Source organism: Diorhabda sublineata, chromosome 4, assembly GCF_026230105.1.
Source record: "Diorhabda sublineata isolate icDioSubl1.1 chromosome 4, icDioSubl1.1, whole genome shotgun sequence".
Taxonomy (NCBI): Eukaryota; Metazoa; Arthropoda; class Insecta; order Coleoptera; family Chrysomelidae; genus Diorhabda; species Diorhabda sublineata.
Window position 1 is genome coordinate 10,832,704 of NC_079477.1, and position 20,816 is coordinate 10,853,519.

A 20,816-nucleotide genomic window follows, 5' to 3' on the forward strand; every position below is an offset into this window, starting at 1 on the left:
CTCACACCATGTAACAAAATGGTCGTATTGCTTCTCATACCTTAGTCTGGATTTGGCAGGTAACTGCTTGGAATTTGCAGCCTTCAAAATGGCTTCGGGAAGTTCTTCGTCGGATGAATCCATTAATATTATTAAATCGGATTCGGTTTAATGTGGGTTAATTTAAAAGAAGAGACTTATTCGGTCACTTCCAAGACATTTTGAACAACTTTGACGTTTTAGTAACAATTACACGTCTAGTTTGTTATAGCAACGGATATCAATCCCGGGTGGTTTGATAGTTGTTTTGTGACACTCCTTTGAAGAGTGTACATGGTTATGTAGAAAATATCTTTATTATTTTATATTTTCAAAAAATTAAAAATGTTACAAAAAGCTAGAAAACGTTAAAATTTTATTTCGTAAATATTTATTCAACTGTTGTAACAATAGTTAGAATCTCCGAAGTAAAAAACTATCTAATAAGGTCAAAATTAGCGACACTTTCAAAACTAAAATGCGTGGGATAAAACGCACGGTCGTATATATATATATATATATATATATATATATATATATATATATATATATATATATATATATATATATATATAAGCCCATCCATAAACTAATACAATTTCTCTCAATCGACGATAATAAAAAATGGAAAATGGAAAAACAACCACGAATCGTTTGATAAAAAACTTACAGTTCGGTTTCCCAAGTTTTTCACTCTGCAATGAAGTAAAACGGTTTTACCAACGAGACCAGTTATATTGGAATTTATAGTTGTGTCAAAATAAGGTCCTGTACCGGGTGTGGGCCATTCTTGTAAAAAGTCCCGAAATTTCTTCGATCCCACGCTTTCCTCAGCACCTAGAATTAAAAAAATATGGTTTTATAGGGGCTCAGTTCAAGAATGAGGGTATTGGATTCAATTTACAAAAAAGGATAAAGCAGAACGGGTTTATTGTCTTAGGTAGGAGATTTGAAATCAATTCTTCCAAACACACTTTGGTAAATGCATTTCCCGATAAGTGAATCGTAATTTGTGAAAGATAAAGAATTCTTGATTTTCATTTTTTATAAATCAAAGATTTTATAATGTGGACGATGATTAAATAGTTTCTGGAAAACTTTCAAACAGCAACAACATTGTTCATTCTCTCTAGTCTTGATGATGATGATGAAATGTGGGTGGAAGTGAATTTAGTAGAATTCCAATAATATTTGGTATAAAACATCTAATGGTTGATACAAAAACACAAACTAGAATGACATATTTTTATATACATACATACTGTTTCTATATTTATACTATTCATAGGAAAAATGATCTTGAATATTTTGATTCTTACATTTGTATGATTGCCTTCCTTAATTTTCACATTGTTGCAAACCCAAACCTGCTCCAGAAATAAGTGAACTTTCATTTATCTCCAGATTCATTTGGGCTCTCGTCTTGATTTTCTATTAGAGTTATACCTAAAAAGTTTTTAATTTGCAAACTTAGCTAATGGGATAAATTTTGGTTCAGGCGTTTTTTCATGAGACTTTTTTTTCCAATTTACTTGCTAATGATTTTAGATACTCTCATCGCGCCGTATTGAGATCGAAAAATAGGAAACCCATTCATTGCAGCGATATTGAGGACGGAGAAAAAGACAGTCAAAAGCCATCTTCAGGTAATCTTTGCTAAAGAAAAAATACTTTTCATTTGGTCCACCGTATCAATCCCAAACAGTGGCAGAATATCTCGTTCATACTTTGGAAAGATGCCAACCATTGTTAATCTGTATGGGCCTACCGGTTGCTTTATAGTATAGATTTCCATCTTTATGGTATAAAACACATGTCTATCCATTGATGTGAAAATTTTAATACCATATTCACTAGGCTTACTTGGTATAAATTGAAATAAACTTTTTACATTCATAAATTGAGAATCGAAGCATAAAAGTCCGGGAAGTAATGATGAAATTGTCGCTTGACATAGAGCAACAAATTGTATACGGGTTGAAATTTTACACGTCGTAAATATCTTTCCATTGCATTATGGCTACCACTAACAATTCCATTAGTAAAAGCATTGTATAAAGAATAGGATAGTAGAACAGTGACAATGTTAAAACCATTTGAGACAATTTCGCACGCCATCTAGTTACTTTTACGCTCGTTCTTCATAAAAATGACCTGTAGCTTGATTTTGTTCCACTTTCGTACTGTATTGATATATTTGATAATATCAAAAACAATAACTAGTAAAAAGTTCTAGCTATACTAATATTTTAAACGTAGCGAGATGAAATATACTTAATGTATCATAATACAATATCATGCTAATAATTCAATTATTGACATTGTAGAATTCTTCAATTTTGCAATATGTCCTTTCTTAAAGAAATGCCGTCGTCGATATTCGGAACTTACTAAATCTATTTGTTGCTTAGAATTCTAAAGATACCTATTTTTGTCTAAGCTATTAAGTACTATCATGGTGAAATTTTTCAATAATGTTGTTGGAGTTTCCAATGCACACTTATCATTTAAATAATAATTCTTATAGAATATAAGAAGCTCTTGTCCACTGTTTATGTCATCAGAAGCTTCTAAACTGACTTTACAGACTTTGCAATTGAAGCGCTCTAAAAATTTTTTGATTAAATAACCCCCAAAATATACTACAGAACAATTTTCTAACGTCGCAATATCATTTGAATGTACCTCGGAAGAAATTGAATTGGTGGATGAATCCGTTTGTTCGGATGATGATTCTTCTTCAACATTTAATGAAACGAGTGCTTCATTGTCATATGTTGGTAAAAGCAATATATTATCAATATTAATGTCCCGAGTGCATGTCAAATTGTCGATAATTTAATTTTCTCGAGTGCGCGAATGCGCACGAGAGGAAATTATGAGACAATTTGAAATGCACGAGAGGGCATTTTGGCAGACTATTTTCTGAGAAAAATTTAATTTAAAATAAACAATAATTGTTCCTTTTCTTAAAATATAAAATTAAAACCAAATGATGTTTATTAATCCTAGACGAAAATATGGCACTAGTGCAAATTATCGATAATTTGCACTAGTGCAGTATTATCGTTGAAATTTGATCGTTGCTAGGTAAACATAAAATATTACAGCTTTTTGGTTGGCTTAAATTTTTCGAAGGAAATAGTCATCATCATCCAGTTGACTGCCTGCACTAGCACTTCTAGGTGGTCTCATTAAATTGGCGACAATATTTATTTTAAATGCAGCTCGAAATGCTTTCACTGTTGGGTTTCTGTTATACCCTCCTCTTTGACGATAAACAGAAAATTGATTTTCAAGTGGATCTTGAATTAGTCTGCCGGTGAATAAATAATTGAAACTTTCATTTTTTTGATCACTTGCAAATTGTTTAACGGAGTTAATGGTGAGAAGAAAACCACCAAAGCTATCAGGTCTGAAAAAATTTTCTTTTTCCAGCTTTGTATAGATTTTCCAATAAATCATATCCTGAGCTTAAAGCTGCTAGCACTTCTGGATTCGTATTGCTCAGAACACGATTACAGGGTTTTGTTGAATGTAAATGTGTACTATTCAGGGCATCAAATAAATTGTTCATGGTTAGAACAAAGTTAGCCGTGTTTTTAGCTGTACTTGAAATAAATTCACCAGTTTCCAAAGATGTCATAATGGCAGAATAAACACTGTTAACAATTGGGCAGCTTATTTAACCTTCATTTTTTCGAAAGAATTCGGATTGATGTGCTTATCAGTCAGTTTCAATAAGGCCTTTCCTGTGTTGCTCCTCTTATCAAGATTATAAATTTTTCGAATGTCAGAAAAACATATGAACTGCCCATTAAATATGAAACTATGTTGGAATGGATTTAGAATTTGTAGTAAATCATTGTACTCGTATAATATGTAATGTGACCATAATACAAATAAACTCATTATCAGAAAAAACTTTTGGACGATTTATCTTTTATTTGACGATAATTAAATACTTACTTATGTTTAGTATTATTATTTGTAAACAGTCATTCATTCACATTCACTATTTTTATTCCTTTATGAAAAATAATTGTCTTAAGTATACCTCACCCGAGTGTATGATCCATTTTTGACATTTGGTAGGGTCATTCACAGGAAATCAGTACATTTTAATTGTAGGATCTGATCTCTTACTTAGTCCACACTTGAAGTGAACACATTTATTTCTAGACATTTCTCAAAAATTGGAAAGAAGAAGTGATTATTTGTTATATAAATACATTTTAGTAAGTAGTTCGCTAAATATACAGTTTTTTTCTTTCGAAAGTTTAAGCTGTAGCATTTATACATCTAGCACCTCTTATAATTTGAAAATATTAACTAGAGTGATGTATATTAATTGTAATAATATCCACTTACCTTAAAAATGAAATATATATCCAAGTACAAAAATTCTCAAATAAAAATAAAATCCAAATGCACAGCCAACGAAACTGGACAATAACACAAGGAATACAATACAATAAACTCAAATTGTAACTTTTCTATAGGCACCCAAAATAAGAAACTTTACAACACAGCCTAGGTTGACTATAATATTTTAAATAATTTTGGCGCCATCTGTTATTGGGGTAATTCGGCAACCAAAGCTAAGAAAACACGTAATTTAAGCTACGACATACAGTAAGAAAAGACGTTCTGTGGACGCCAACTCTCCACTGCCATTTATTGGTGTCCACCTTGTCAAATGATATCCTCATAAGGTTAACCTACTATCCTATTCTTTATACAATGGTCATATTAATAGTTCAGGCTCAGATCCTAAGTCTACGTCAATTTGATTAGAAGAAAAAACATTGTCGTGATTCTTTTAAATATAGGTGATGTCTTGTATATAAGTAGTTGAAGTTTATTTTTTATACAATGATAAAAGTAAACAAATTCCTAACCTCAATTTTTGTGCAATATTTGGCGGGCGGTTTGAAAATGAGAATAAACAAAACTAAGTGAGTAACGAAGTGCAAAAGTGGTCACTAGATCGCTGATAGTAATTATATCTGCTTGCTGTTTTACTTTTGGAGTCTGATGTACAGGTTGGTTTTTAAGCGAAAAGTAACTATATTTCTCACTAGAATTGCAGCTTACTTGAAACAATCAGCTGCACTTCATATGCAAATGCTTTTTATCAAGAAATATTGCATCTTGCATTGCACGTTGAGTAGCATCATGTCTAGCGGCCTTTAGAGAACAATTTCTGCAATTCCCGACTACAGAGTGAAATCGCGTCGTATTATTAATCTCCAATTGTCAGGAAGATGTAGAAAATAATAATTTATAACTTAATGCTCCCAAGTTTGAAGGAGTCGTATTTGCCTATCCAGGTACTAGTCTAAGAGCTCGTGAACAGCAGACTGTCTGTATGTTACCAAAGGTGATATTTTGGTCAGAGACCCTCCTATAGATGCCCAACATGAAATGGGGAATCACTAAGCCCAGCGGAGGTAGCTATGACGTCACTCAGGTAAGACAGGTACGTAAATGAGACTAAATTCAAAAGTATTTTACTAAAGCTGTCGATTGATCACAATAACGAATATAATGAATAGAGCGAGACGATTTTTTTTGTTTTAAACTCGCGGCAGACGTTTATGAAAATTTGAAAAAAAAAATTTTTTAAAAGTATTTTAACAAATCTGATTTTTATATATGTTATTCGGGATGGTATTACTAGTTTATTTTTGAAACGGCAGACGCACGATACCGTGGGTATAATCTATCAGAATAAACAACCTAATGACCTGGAGGATATACTACCTAACGACCTGGAGGATGATGAGCGACTACCAGAAACTTTTACAAGAAGACGCCGAAGAAGATCGTATGAAGCTATTGACATAGAATTACCTTTTTACGCTAAAAAAGCTAAGATGACCAGTGGCTTTCAACCCAATAATAAAGAAAGTACTGCAGCAAATGTAGATAATATTATTGTTAATATGGATCTTTACAAGCGCATTGATGCTATTTGGAGCTAAGTCATGCTAAAGGCTTGCCAAATACCGCCATGTGGGTAGGGGGTAATAGTATGCTAATAAAAGACATCATGCTATCTAATTTCAAAGCAAAAGGAAATATTATTGATGGTTGTGGACTGTCGACAGTTATGGTGGCGAGTGAACTTCTTGCAGGTGGATCAGTAGCGAGCTTTTTAGGAGGAAAACATTTTAATCGTTGGAAGAGATTACATCCCATGATGGCTTTAGAATTACAAATTCTCCATTTCCGTCCGTTTTTGCAAAGCGAAAGTATTGAAGTGAGTGCTGAAATATCTAAAGAACTAGAGAGATTGAGAAGCTGCAAAATACCTTTCCTTTATATGTACAGTGCTTTTCAGATAAAAGTATCCACCTTTAATAACTTTTGTAATACTGGTATTTAGAAAAAATCCAAAAACACGTCAATTTATGTTGGAAGGTGCAAGCATTATGGCTTATTTAAACTTACTGGAAAAGCCACCCCCTCACTCCTAGCAGCATCCCCTTTATTTTTTTAAATTACTTTTCATATTTTTTATGTTAAATTTGGATACTCCTCTTTGAGCTGATTTCAAAAATGTATAATACTTGTAGGTTAAAGTGGTTAGTTTATGAGATAAACAATTTTTCTTTTAAGAGCACAAATTTTACTTATTATTTACTTTCACCTTATTTGCCTGTACTAAAATGGGTTGTACAACAGTTCAAACTTTTTAATCTTTTTAACTGTGCTATTTATTCTACTTAAAAAATCCAAACAACAAAAAACTCTACTTTTTATTGAAGTTTGACATTGTCAACTAGAATTTGTAGTCACTATTGATAGTGTAATTTGATACATCATTTATTTTGTTTCTCTGAAATGGTTTACTCTTTGCAAGAAAGAATTGAAATTGTAGGTTTATACTACCAAAATAATAATTGTGCAAGAGCTGCTGCTAGAATATTTAACGAATTACATGACGGAAGACATGCAACTCATAAGTATGTAATTCAACTGATGGAGAAATTTACCACAACAGGGTCTGTTTGCAATAAAGTGCATAAGCGAGAGGGACTCGTAAATAACGAAGCAATCCAAGTGGCAATTTTAGGGCAAAAAAAATATGAAAAGTAATTTAAAAAAATAAAGGGGATGCTGCTAGGGGTGAGGGGGTGGCTTTTCCAGTAAGTTTAAATAAGCCATAAAGCTTGCCCCTTCCAACATAAATTGACGTGTTTTTGGATTTTTTCTAAATACCAGTATTACAAAAGTTATTAAAGGTGGATACTTTTATCTGAAAAGCACTGTATATAATCTTCTAGATGTGTGGCAGTTATTTCATTCATTCATGTGACTCCTTATTTTTTGATTATTTTCATACTTCCATGTAAACTTATGTACGAATGTATTTCTAATATTCCTTCTATCTTATTATTTCAAATAGAGATTCATTTCAGCTGTAGTTTTTTCTTATTCGTCTGTGTCTTAACCACTGTTACGAAAACTCTCAATTTCCTATCGCGATTATTTTCACATTCACTTTATTTTAATGATTCAATCCGATATGTAAGCATTTTCCTAGATTACATTTTGGCTGTAGTTAGCAATAGCTAAAGTCTCTTTTGTATTCATATTTTGTCAACACTAATTCATCTGATGTTGTTAGGAGAACATCCTCAGGGTGCGAAATAAGTGGCTCTTGATGACTTTGGTGGAATTTTTCAGCGATAAGTTTGATTTCTGTTTTTCTTTCAATGAAATCTATTTTTGTTGTTCATTTCTGTCTCATTAGTTTGCTTGATTGATTGTGTAGATATTTCTAGTAATGTTAGATCTTCGTATAATTTTCCAAATATTATTGTTTCTGAAGTATTTTCAAATTCTATGAAGAGCAGGAATGAGTCAAAATTTCCTTACTGCTGATGTTTTATAACATTTCATCATCAAGATAAGGTCTGTTGATTTACCAGATTTATAACCTTCATGGTAATTTTACTAGTTGTCAAAATTATAATTAGTCTTAAAGTGTCTTATATTTTTGGAACAAGAAGTTATATAAGAATATTTCTTATTCTTCTTATTCTTATTCTTATTAAAGGTGGATACTTTTATCTGAAAAGCACTGTATACATAATGAAGACCTTAAAGATTTGTGCACTAAGTACCAAAAATTTACAGAAAAAACAGTAAAAGGTGAATTTGGTGAGACATCTCAGTTTTATATGATTTACGTACAACTGATACAATATTATTTGATCCTGAGTCGAAGTATTGTTCGAACTTGTTCTTTGCTTGTAATCACCAAAATTACGCCAGGTGGACAGTTCATTATAATTTATAGAAGGTAACAGAAGCTCATCCAGGGCTGGATTGAATTGGAATGATTTCAAAAATGGTTTCTTTGAAGTCAAAAGAACATAAAAGCCATTTTCAAGGAAATCTGTTGATTTAACTCTCGAGCAAACAATTAATGCCGATGCGGTTAAAAAGCTAACGTGAATAATCCACCTTACGCATTCGATTTCAGCACGTCAACTGTGGGCTAGGAGTCACGAAATCCGCTCTTCTATCATTTTGCATATTTTGAGACAGATAGGATTGAGCAAAGAGCAAGATATCACTGCAGATTTAAACAGACACAATATTAAAAAAAAGCTCTTAGCAACTTGACAAATTTCTAAAATTTTATGATCAATACGTGAATCCCTTTAGTCTAGAGTTTCCAAAAGATCTATTATTTAATATTGCATCTGGTAAAGCTGCAACAATTCAAGTAGAGGAGTTTCTATTGAACGTAGAAAAAATTGACTGCGAAGTGTTCCTCGACTGTCAATCGATTTGATAAAACAATTAAAAAACGCCACTCCAAATTTTACAAGCCAAATAGAAAAACGGAAATCCGTAAAAGTGGGCGGAAAAACTCAAGAAATTAAAATACAGCGAGATCTATTTGGCCGCATGTTGAGAATCTCTATGAATCATGAACTTGACGTTATAAAAATTTTGTCACATCCTATAACACCTGTGCCATTAGCTTTGCGTCATTTAGATGGTACAATCTATAAAATTGATGAATCAGTACTAGCTTTGGAAGCAGATATTGAGCACGATTCGCCTCGTATTTCTGATGTTTATGTTGTTGATGGTTTTTTTTTTCATATTACACTCCATGGAAGAAGTGCCAAAAACATTTGATATTACCTCCAGAAAATTTTTACAAATGGTAACAAAATATCCCGGACAAAGAATTGATGTTATCTTTGATCAATATTCAAATGCAACATATAATGCAGGACCCGAACAAGTCAGACCAACATATTTCTCAAAGAAGTTAAAAAACATCGGATTTAAAGGAGCTTCAATAGATTTTTTTATCCAATATTGGGCTACCAGTCAAGTAATTCTGTTCCTTGGCACCAAGTTGATACATCTAAACTTTCGCGACTGATATTTTTACAAAGTGAATAATGGAATTGTTGAATCGAGTATTGTTGAAGAAATCTGCTGTCCATCATACGAAGAAGCTGATACGAAAATAATTTACCATTTATGCAGTATTCCAGACATGTCCAATATTGTTATTAGAGGTTCGGACACAGATATTTTAATAATAATGCTTGGAAATATGGTTCACTTCAAAAATTAGTTGTTTGGTATTTGGATGCTCACTGGGACCGGGAACCATGAAAGATTCATTGATATTACGAAAATTTATAAGGAAAATGGTTAACTATTCACCAAAAGCTTGATTGGTTTCTACGCATTCACGGGATGTGATTTTAACCCTGCCTTTTTTAATAAAGGCAAGAAACGACCGTTCACCTTGTTAAAGAAAAATATTGAATTTCAAAAAGCTTTTGATTCATTGGGAAACACTGAATTAACACCGGAATTATTAGAATCACTGTTTGATATTCTTCAAGAATTTATTTGTCACGTGTATAACACCAAGAAATGCAAAGACGTTGAGATAATCGTTTTCAACTATTTGTCAATAGTTACAAAGCTTCAGACTTGAATTAAAATTTTAATAATAAAGTTGTAGGCCTTGACGCCAGTTCAATAGTTTTTAAGGGCTTACTATATTGCTAGTATCTGGAAAAATGTGACACTGAAGAATCCTATGATGTTAAACCCACTAGAATATGATTGGGAACAACAAGTGGTTCAAGTGTTTCATGTAATTCTATATACGATTTTACACTTAAATTACTCACTGGAAAAATTTATCAATTATTTTTTTTTACAGATTATTGCAGAGTATTACGACAACGAAGATGACGAACAAAATGACCGAGATGATGAACATTATCAGTATGGAAATGATTCTGATGGTGAAACTGATGAATTATAATCATAAAAAACATCACTAAATAAGTGTATCAATAAAACTTTGAAACATAGAGAGTATCTAGGTAAAATAGAACTAGTAGGCGCGCTACTTACAAAATTGAGATGTAACCATCAACATATCTGAACATATTATCTAAAGATAGGTTGAAATAATAAATTGAACTGGAAATAAAAAAATTACATACAATTTAAAAACATTGAGAAGCAAATTTAGTTGTACTAAAGAGTAAAAATTATAGTTTAAATAAATTTTGAGCAGTTTTCTAACTAAAATATAAAAAATAATGCTTGGCTTAAGAATGAAGTTACTGCTGACATTTTTAAACTAATTCTGGGTGGTACTATTAAAAATTATAATGAATGGCATCGAGTCCTTAGTTTTAATATCACAATTTTCAGCGAGCATTTTTTTTTACTTGTCAGTTGTATTATTAATAAAAGCGCATTGTTCAGTTTTTTCAAACATAATTCATTATTGGTTATTATCCACAACGCCCTATTTCTCTTTCTGTCATATATTTCATAGGGTAATGAGTTGGTTCTTCATCAAAAAATGGACCGTCATAATTCTTGTGATTGAAAAGACCAAGGCGCAACACCAAATTCTATCAAACATGAAATCCACCCTCACAACGAATAAAATATGTCCACTGTCCTTTAAGCCTTTTACGTTCAGCGGCATCCAAAATATGGCTCGAAAAATCTCTAGAAACTTTGAGACAAGATAAGATGATATTTTTGATATTTCTTTGATAGTTGATGTCTCATCGGATCAGCTGGTATATTCATTATTTCCACAATTATAGAAAAATCTGGAAATACATTATAATTCATCTGCAAATTTAACCGAAAATTGACTACCTGAGATTGTGATCCTTATTTAAAAATTCTCTTCTTTTCATATATAAAAATTTTACTCATTTTGGAAATTATTACGAAAAAAAATATGTTTTTTGATTTTTGTTCTCACTCAACGCTCATGCATTATTCGAATGACCTCACTGGTCAACGGAAAATTCTCTAGATGAAAAAAGAATATACCAAATACCTGCAAAAGGTTAATGTTTGCTCAGGGAGTGCTGCAAACTATTCATTGGTCCCTTTTTGAGGGCAACTTCATTTAGTTGAAGTATAGCAATGATGTTGCTTAAAGTTTGGAGAATTAATTTCTCGATCCAGGAAACCCTTAAGTTCCTGAGCAGCCAACAACATATTCGAGAAAATATTTCAGCAAGTATTGTTTTATTGAAAGAGTTTGCCCTCAAAGTTTCCTTTGTTCTTCTCATTTTTGTAGGCACCCTCTTATTTAACGAATACTTCATTTAAAAATTTTACGTGTCCATTAGCTATATTGTTCCCGGGAAATCTATTCCAGACCTTACATGCTTATATACTTTTTGTACTAAGTGGAAAATGTTGAATCATCATGATAATGTGGATTCCAGAACATTTTCTGTTTATTATTTTCTTTTAGTCTGGAGTATGTTGTCAATTGCTCATATCAATTATTTTATGTTTATATATGTGTTTGAAGACTAAAAATTGTATCAAGCAGCATATTATTGGTACATTAAAGTATTTGATGACATCTATATAGATCCGATGTATCAAAGTTTCGATACAAGCCAAGTATCTAGTATGTGGTGGAGTTAAATTCTCTAATAATTTTCATTATCGAACGTTTCTACATATTATCCTGCCAAAAAACACAAATTGAATTTGAATTTATTATAATTTGTCAAGATTGATAAATTTCAGATAGGTTAGATGATCATGGCCATAGTTGTCCAAATATTATCGAATGCTGCATTTCTATTGGTTATAATCTGTACCTTCATGAATATCATTAAAAGGTAGTGGTACATATTAAAAAAAAAATGAGAAGATATATTCTACGCATCACTCCTTGCACCTTATTGGTCCGCCCCGTAAGTACGTGGAAATGAGCAGGACATTCGCAGAGATTCTCAGTGTCAGTGGATTGTCAGAAGATCGACCTTCAGTTTGATATCATTTCTGGCAATGCTTCCTATTGCTTTCCTATTGCTTGAAATTACTTTGTTCATTTTAGCTATTGTTATTAAGGTTTGTTCGCATTCTACGCTACCTTAGACGCAAGTTCAATAGCCTTTAGTGCTTTCAAGTTCATTTGGCTGTCGGAGAGAATGTTATTTGATTTGTAGTGAGGTTTCTATACAAATTACTAAGCACATATTTTTATTGCTAGGACTTCCGTCTGGTGCCATTTTGAGTGCTTTTCCTAGTGGTGTAAAGGGCTAGCTGCGAACCTTTTGTATACCAGAGAGCTTGCGAAAGGTCTTTATTGACCCAAAATGGGCGAAATCTCTTTGGCTATTATGTAATCCATTTTGTTCATTGGTTTTCACTGCTTTCTAGCTTCACAGATTGCAAAATTCTAAGACTATTTGTCAGATTTCCTAATTTTTTCTCTGTAGGCACTGCTATCTACATATTTTTATCATACCATGATATATTGTATATATGTTGTTTTATTAGTCATTGGTATGATTTATATTCGAGCAATACATTTTTATTATGGAGTGATGAATGGAAATATCGAATTGAAATGTGTATATACAGTTTTCTTATTTTTTATCCTAGCGAGGTAACTTCACTTATAGCAGTTGATATTTCTTCTTTATACAAACATATTTTGAGCAACTCTAGTGAAAAAGCAACCAATCCCTCTGATTTTGGCTCTTCAATTTGACTATTTCTGTAAATCTAAACTCTAGCTGCTAATTCAATTTTTAGTTTATTAGACTTCAGTTTTTACTAGTAGGGGAAATGAAGCTAACTAAAATCTTGTTTCCAAGACTCCCGTTCATGAAAATAAAATGTGTTCAAGCAGACTTACTATTAATTTATAAGCTTTTATTACTTATTTGATTAGTTTAAAAAAGAAATTAACTTGGTGTAGATTCACACGTCTAGTGGAAAGTGGGCACTGGAAAACTCATAAAACGATGTTTTCAGTCAATTTATCCTTTGTAAACGTTTTATAAGAGCTTAACCGCAAACTACTCTTTCATTTGTCTCCGACGAAAATCTGGATAAAACTGTGTATTGAGTTCCCTGTTAATGGTATTCTGGATAGTTGAAACTTAAGCTACCATTTAGAAGATCATTTTTTCAATCGCCCCTTCTTTTCTAAACCCGTTCAATTCATATTTCTTCATACAATGGCAAACAATGAATTTATCTATTGAAGTTTTAATTTATCTTTCACGGTTTACGACCTTTCGTAGGTAAATAGTTTTTAGTGAATTGATTTTTATGGTAGAAGAATAGTATGTAGGTTACAGAAGTTATGCAATACAAAGACGAGATTATGGTTACAAAATTATTACACTTTTAATTGAAAACCTCATCAAAGTTGTGCAGATTTGTATGCGAATAAAACCAAACTTTAATCACATAGTCACGTAACGGCATTCTTTTTGGTTAGCTGCAAGTTTTGTTATAAAACTTTATTATTACTTCGACGTGCAGGTTGACTGATGGAAGATGGAGACTACAAAATACTCTTACATCCATCAACCACAAAAAATCACGAACTGTTTTGTAAATATAACAAGTATTATCAGTTTGTATAATAATGTATCATAATATACAATTATCTAGATTTATATTTTCTTAATATTTTTCTGCATACAAAATATATTAGCCTTATTCACGAAGGTCTAAGAGCCTAACCCAGTGGTCTGCAAAGTGCGGCTCCAGAGCCGCGTGTGGCTCTTCAGCTCCTTCAATGTAGCAAATTTTGGAAGCAAAATTTAATGACGAGATACTTCTTTACCACTTTATCAAATATTTCAATTATAAAGTAAATTAATTATCATTACCATCATTGTAGGTAAAGCAATTGAAATGGATTTTCTGCTTAATAACAACGTACGTTAGTTATCACGAGGAAAAGGTTTAAAACGTTTTGTGTCCCTTTTTCTGGAAATGAAAGCATTTCTCCTTTCACTTTTCAGAACTAACAGACCATCAGTCGATCAAGACAAGGCAAAGGGAACTTAGTTTTCCCGATATTGGAAAAAGTAATAACATTCAAAAACAAATTATCTATTTTTGCCCAGGATTTTGAAAGGTAAACACTGTTTGGTAAACACCATTTTAAAAATGAGTGAAGAATTTCTCAACAGGATTCAGGAATTTTGAAACAGCAGAGCAGCTCAAGATTTCGTCAAAAATCTTCTTATTGCTATCGTAACTGAGTTGAAATGTTACGCCTTTTGAAATTGACATGGTTGCCTCGAAATTCAATTGCTGAATTGAAAAAACAAGGAGATATCGGGCTTCAAATTCGAAAGTGTGTTGAATTGAAAATATTTGAGAAGAAACGCGATCTTGGTTAATAACACAAGTGGTCTATTTGAATAACCTGGAGAAGAAAGACATGATCATTTTCAACGTTTGGAATATGCTTGATTCTTTCAATAAGCTGAAAGAGTTTGTGTTCTTTTTCTTTTCGTTTCTACATATATATGTAAAAGAATCTTTTTCAAATATGAATATTGTAGAAGACTGAACTAAGAAGTATTCTTATTGATGCGCCTAAAATTAAAAACGACAACATATAAAACTAACTTACTCAAACTTCCCAAGGAGATCCAAGCACTTTGTTCGCATTAATAGATATAAAATTCAGCCCTATACAATGTACTAGTTATTTAGTTAAACAAAAATTTACCAAACAAGCAGATTATTATAATGTATATTTGGCTCTATAGCTAATAAGTTTGTCGACCACTGGCCTAACCTAATTGGATGAAAGTATCAATAGAAATATCACAGCAGCTTATTGGTTCAAGTAACGTATTAAATAATAACCAAAAAACTTGATATCGAAGCTTTAATCAGCTTCAAGACAAATAAGAATATTATTGCCTCATTAAATAATCTCATATTTGACTACTTTCAATTATTTCCTGTATTTAATATTACAAAGTGACTAAATAACCGGTAAAAGCCATGAAACGCCGTTAGGACTGGCAAAATCCGATATCCGCTTGATGGAAACAATCTATGTTCGCGCTTTTGTTCTACTAATAGGATTTAAAAGCCTACACGAATGTATGTCTGATACCATCAAAATTCTTGAGTTATATTCGTATGTAGATGCTATGAAATCCGGATTTCTGGGTTCATTCCCTTCTTCCGAGCGAAGAAGAGAACGCTAACGATTATCAGATTCATTTGATAGGTGAGCTTAATATATTTCTAACGAGAGATTTTCGAATAGAGAAATAAACGCGTAGGTGTATAGGTTAAGAGGTTTCGATTTTATTACTTCCAACTAAGTAATCAAATTATGTTCAATGCTTGGAGAATATAAGCGGGCGAAGAGGTCTGATAATTTGATAAATCGATTCTCATTCCCCTCAACTAATTTTTTTATATTCTATTTACCGTTTTTTGTCTGCTTTTTCTTCTATATATTAAGATGCTTATAAAAATTTAAACATCTTATTCCTAAACGGATGAATTACATCTATATATCTATCTAATCTATGAGAAAGTTTTATTCTTCGAAGTTATCAGATATTCTTATAGTTATCTCTTATAGAACATAAATGACGGAATAATATAACGTAGTAACCATTTTAACCCAAATTCCTATCTAGAACCAAGTATAACATTTTGAAACCAACGTATTATTTTTGAAAATTGAAATTTCATGTATTACATCACTCAGTAAGTCGTATGACTGACACACATATAGTAAAAAGTTCCAGCTTTCAAAATTATGTTAAATTGAAAACAATTCAGTGTGTTAATTTATCATTGCCTCTGCTACATTGAAGAGAACCATTTGTTATTGTTTTGCTGATATTAAACGTGGTCGTACAAACACCGATGATGATGAACGTTCTGGTCGTCCAATTGAGGTGGTTACTCAAGATAACATCGAAAAGTTCACAAAAATTGTTTATATCTAATCGTAAATTAAAATTGCGTTAAATAGCCAAGACTGTAAACATATCAGAAGGCAGTGTGTTCACAATTAAGCATGAAAATGTCACCAAAAGAAAGATTTTTTCAAAGTGGGTGCCACTTTTAATCACAGTCGATTAAAAACAACGTGTTGATAAATCAGAGCAGTGTTTGGCCATGTTTACCCGTAATAAATCATAATTTTATGCGTTGATATGTAATAATGCATGAAACATGGATCCATCACTTCACTCCGGAAGCAAAACGATCATCATCTGAACTGCAGCCGATGAATGATATCCGAAACGTCCAAAAGCACAACAGTCAGCTGGAAAGGTTATGGTTTCAGTATTTTGGGATGCGCATGGAATATTGTTCTTCGACTCTCTTCAAAAGGAAGAAATAATTCAAGGAAAAATTGCCTCATATGTCGAAGAAAAAGCACTGTTTCACCATGAAAATACATTGATTCACAAGTCGATAGCCACGATGATTAAATTTAACTAATTACGCTCCGAATTGCTTCCTTATCCTCCCATCGTATGGTCCAGATCTGTCTCCCAGTGACTACTGACTATTCGCTTATCTCAAAAAAAATGCTTGATGGTAAGAAATTAAGCTCAAATGAAGAAGCAATTGCTGAAACTGAAGCCTATTTTGAAGCAAAATACAAATCCTTCTACATATAACTGCTGTGTGTTTTATAGAAGCTTCAAATAAAACATTAAAGTCATTTAATAGGTCCAAAACTACCGTTGCTCATTTATAAACAAAAGCTGCTTTTTGTTTAAGAGATCTATAAGAAGTTTTGTATCGCCTATATTATTCTTATAAACTTCAAAATATTTGTGGACACAGATGAACGAACGAAGTTTTTGAAGTTTGTTAATGTATAATTTCAGCTTCATAATATCTGTAGTATACGGTTCCATCTACGTACTTCACTTTATATGACATCTTTCTAAATCTAATTCATAATACGACATACGGCAATAAAATTAGCAAAATATGAAGTGAAGTGAAGTACCTTTTAGCCTCCGAAAATTATTATTTAAACAGTTATATTTCGTTAATAAAACTAGTTGCGCTACTTGGGTACTAATTGGAGCTAGTGCTTTTTTACATTCAGGTTTTATTTTTTATTATTTTTAGAAAAATAATTTTATGCAAGTTTAAAGTAATCAGCCATTTTTTATGTACACAGAAAAAATAGTGTTTGTCACGAAACAGGAAATGGCTAGAAAAAAAATTTATTTTATTTATTCAGACGTTCACATATATGTAATTGAATTTTTTGAGTGTAACCTTCTATTTCTAAACGTCAGTCAACAACCTGCTATTTCAGGTAAAATTAATGTAAGTCTAAAAAAGAGATTTTCAATCAGTCAGTTTTTGTTAAAGTTCCTTCATCGTTGGTTGCGAGTGCATATAAACTTAAAATGCTGATTCCCTGCGACTACTATCATTATTCTCATTTCTGATAATGGCAAATGATAAACCCCCTCTTAAGATGTATAATATTAATCTTCAGTTATTAATTTGTACAAATTATAATCAAAAATTAAAGTTTGATAAGCAACAAGAAATTTGGTTGTTAATTCCTACAATCAAACCGATTTGGTATTGAAACGTTTTAAATCCAGACTTTTTTATTGCATGAAAATGGCCGTAATTTCAAAAGGTTTTAAAAGATTAAAGTGGAAGATGGTTGCTATCACCAGTATGAGACCGAGGTGCTAGGTGTAAGTTGTTGTGCTGTTTCGCAACGAATCTTTCAGTAGTTCATTCAAACTTGCAACTACGCTGGAAGACCAAATAACGCGTAATATAATATTGTACAAATATATTTTATATCTTTTAGATATAATTTCACCTCAAAGCTAGATTATATTTGCGTAAATTTGTAGCTCTCTCATGGTTTGTTGAAAACAGTTTAGTTTTACATAACTACAACCTCTAATTTTTTTCAACTCCTCACTTCTTAAACCTCTTCATATTTTTCTAGATAAATTGGTTTCATTCTTTGTCTCTTTTCATAAGAATTCAGTTTCAAAAACACTTGGAAATTGACAAGAAAAAGGGAATTCTTGGAATTGGTTAATTCATAAGAATGAGAAAATTGTCAATTATAGAAAAGACCCAATCGGTTAAGTAAAATGTTATAATAAATTTTTTTTATTTTTATTATTATTTATATATATATATATATATATATATATATATATATATATATATATATATTATATATATATATATATATATATATATATATATATATATATTATTATTTTTTAGTTTTATTATTTTTATTCATATTGTAGGTAATCTATTGATTAATTAAAATGAAAATTTAAATCAGGCAAATTATCAATGTAAGTCATATTAAGATGGAAACCGAAATAGATCGAAACGTCAATTAGATACTTCTTAAAATAAAAAAAAAACATAAATACATCAAGTGATTTGGAAAAATCACTTCTATTACTAAACGTATTTACAAAATTATTTTTAACCCCACAATGATTGTTAATTACAATTTCACAAATCAACATCCGTTTTATACTGTACTCGAAATCTAAATATAGTATTTCAGCGTGTAAAGCTTCAACTTTAATTAATTAATCAGGGAAAGCATATGCGAATCCTCACTAACATTCTCACTACACTCTGGTAAAATTAAGTGGAAATTCAGTGGAACAGTTAAGTTTATTATAATTTACTGTAACGTTCTATTGAAATTCATATTAATTTTTTTTAATTCTATTTTTTAATAAAGGTAGGGAAATTCCAAACCCCTCTTTTGACTTTTGACATCACAATAATAAAAAAATAGTTATTGTCAATAAAACGGTTGTTTTGTCAACAATGTGGTTATAAAAACTTGCCATGTTGATTGAGATTGTGAGGTAAATTTCTAGACCGATCAATTCTTGTTGACTTTTCATCACTCTCATTCTATGGATTAGATTTGTTCTCATTCTATGCTTCGTTGTATGTTTGTAAGTGAATCCGCAATCTCGAGACAATTTTGATTTGAACTTTATAGTATATTCAAAATGCTGTGCCTAACAGGCAATGCTATATAGGCATAACATGTATCGCCCTAGTGGAAGTTTTTTTATTTATACAGGAGGGTTTATTTCAATCTTAGCTGATGGCATCTTTCACCCTTATCATCACATTATGTTTCACCTAGATGTTTGCTAAGATCAACAAATTGTGATGTTTTGAATCCCACTCTGATGCTTTTTTCGATCCAGAGTCAAGTTCAATCTAAGTAGCTGTGTGGATTCTGAATGTTTGCCTGTCTATTGCTGTTCATCGTTAAATAACTACATCTGAAACTTACCATCATTGGGGAATGATCTAAAGAGCAATTATCTGAGAGAAACTCAGATAAATAGGTTTTATGTTTCTATCATCATTTGTGGATTTTTGTTAACTGTATATTATTACATATCCAACATACATCTATTTTGGTAGTCATTAGGACATCGATCTAAAAAATTCTACTTATTTTTTTCTGTCATTCAATCACCTTTGTATATAATTATACATAATCACTATTATTGGTAATTTATGAACAATGAAGTAACATTGGGGATTTTGACATTTATTTCATAATACTCCATCTCAAATAATTCAGAGGTTTCTCAACGTAACTATTAAAGTCTTGTAATTGTTATTTTTTGAGCCCTGGCCCAGTGCCACCTAAAAAAAAGTTACCTTTCGCTGTTTGGCAGAACTCAAAATAATTGCAACAACTTTGAGATACGTTTGTTTTTTTTCTAATATTTTATAGGTATCAATTCCATCAAATTTTACTATTTTATTCGCTTCTACTCCAATATGCCGTGGTGCCCACAACAAGGTTCTGAATCTTTCCAAAATAGATCAGTGCTTTAAAATCTGACATGTTTATTATTTAGTTTTTTCTATATTTCTTATTGAACTAAGCGATTATCTCTAAATTGTTTAAGCAATTCTTTTATTCTCACTTCTCTCTTTGTCTGAGATTAATTTTGTTAAATAGGGAATTTGCTGATTTTCCATTCTCTTCTCAATTGAAATCAGATCGACTCTACATCTACACTTGTTGAGAGAATTTTGGAATTATCCTCATTGAAAAATGAAACTGTACGTCCTTTCTCCAAGTTTGCTTTCTTTGCTTCGTTTGTTGTTTGTAAGTGAGTCCGCTATGTCGTGACACAATGTTAATTTGAATTCTGAGGTACTCGAACACATTATTCAATCAGAGAAATTTACTTGAAATGGAGATATTTTTTGTTCCTAATATTCCATTTTGAATAGAGAAATATGTAACCTATAATTTTCATGTGAATATAAGAACATACTTTTGAGGCTTGATATTAGGCCATTCACATTAAAAGCTGAATACATAATATAGTTCAAATTAATTTTACTTTGGAGCAAATTAGATTCATATAACTGACTTACCAGGATGATCCCAGAAGTATCTGGTCCAACAAAGAAACCACAAAAATTTTGTT

At 31.4% G+C, this 20,816-nt stretch overlaps 1 protein-coding gene across 1 annotated transcript in view; it reads right to left on the minus strand.

Moving 5' to 3' along the window:
- Nucleotides 1-20,816, minus strand: part of LOC130442637 (zwei Ig domain protein zig-8) — a 341,112-nt gene that overhangs the window by 136,543 nt on the left and 183,753 nt on the right. Inside the window, exon 2 of the mRNA XM_056776932.1 lies at nt 689-855. Coding sequence (XP_056632910.1) covers nt 689-855 — 167 coding nt within the window. The remainder of the gene's footprint in view (nt 1-688; nt 856-20,816) is intronic.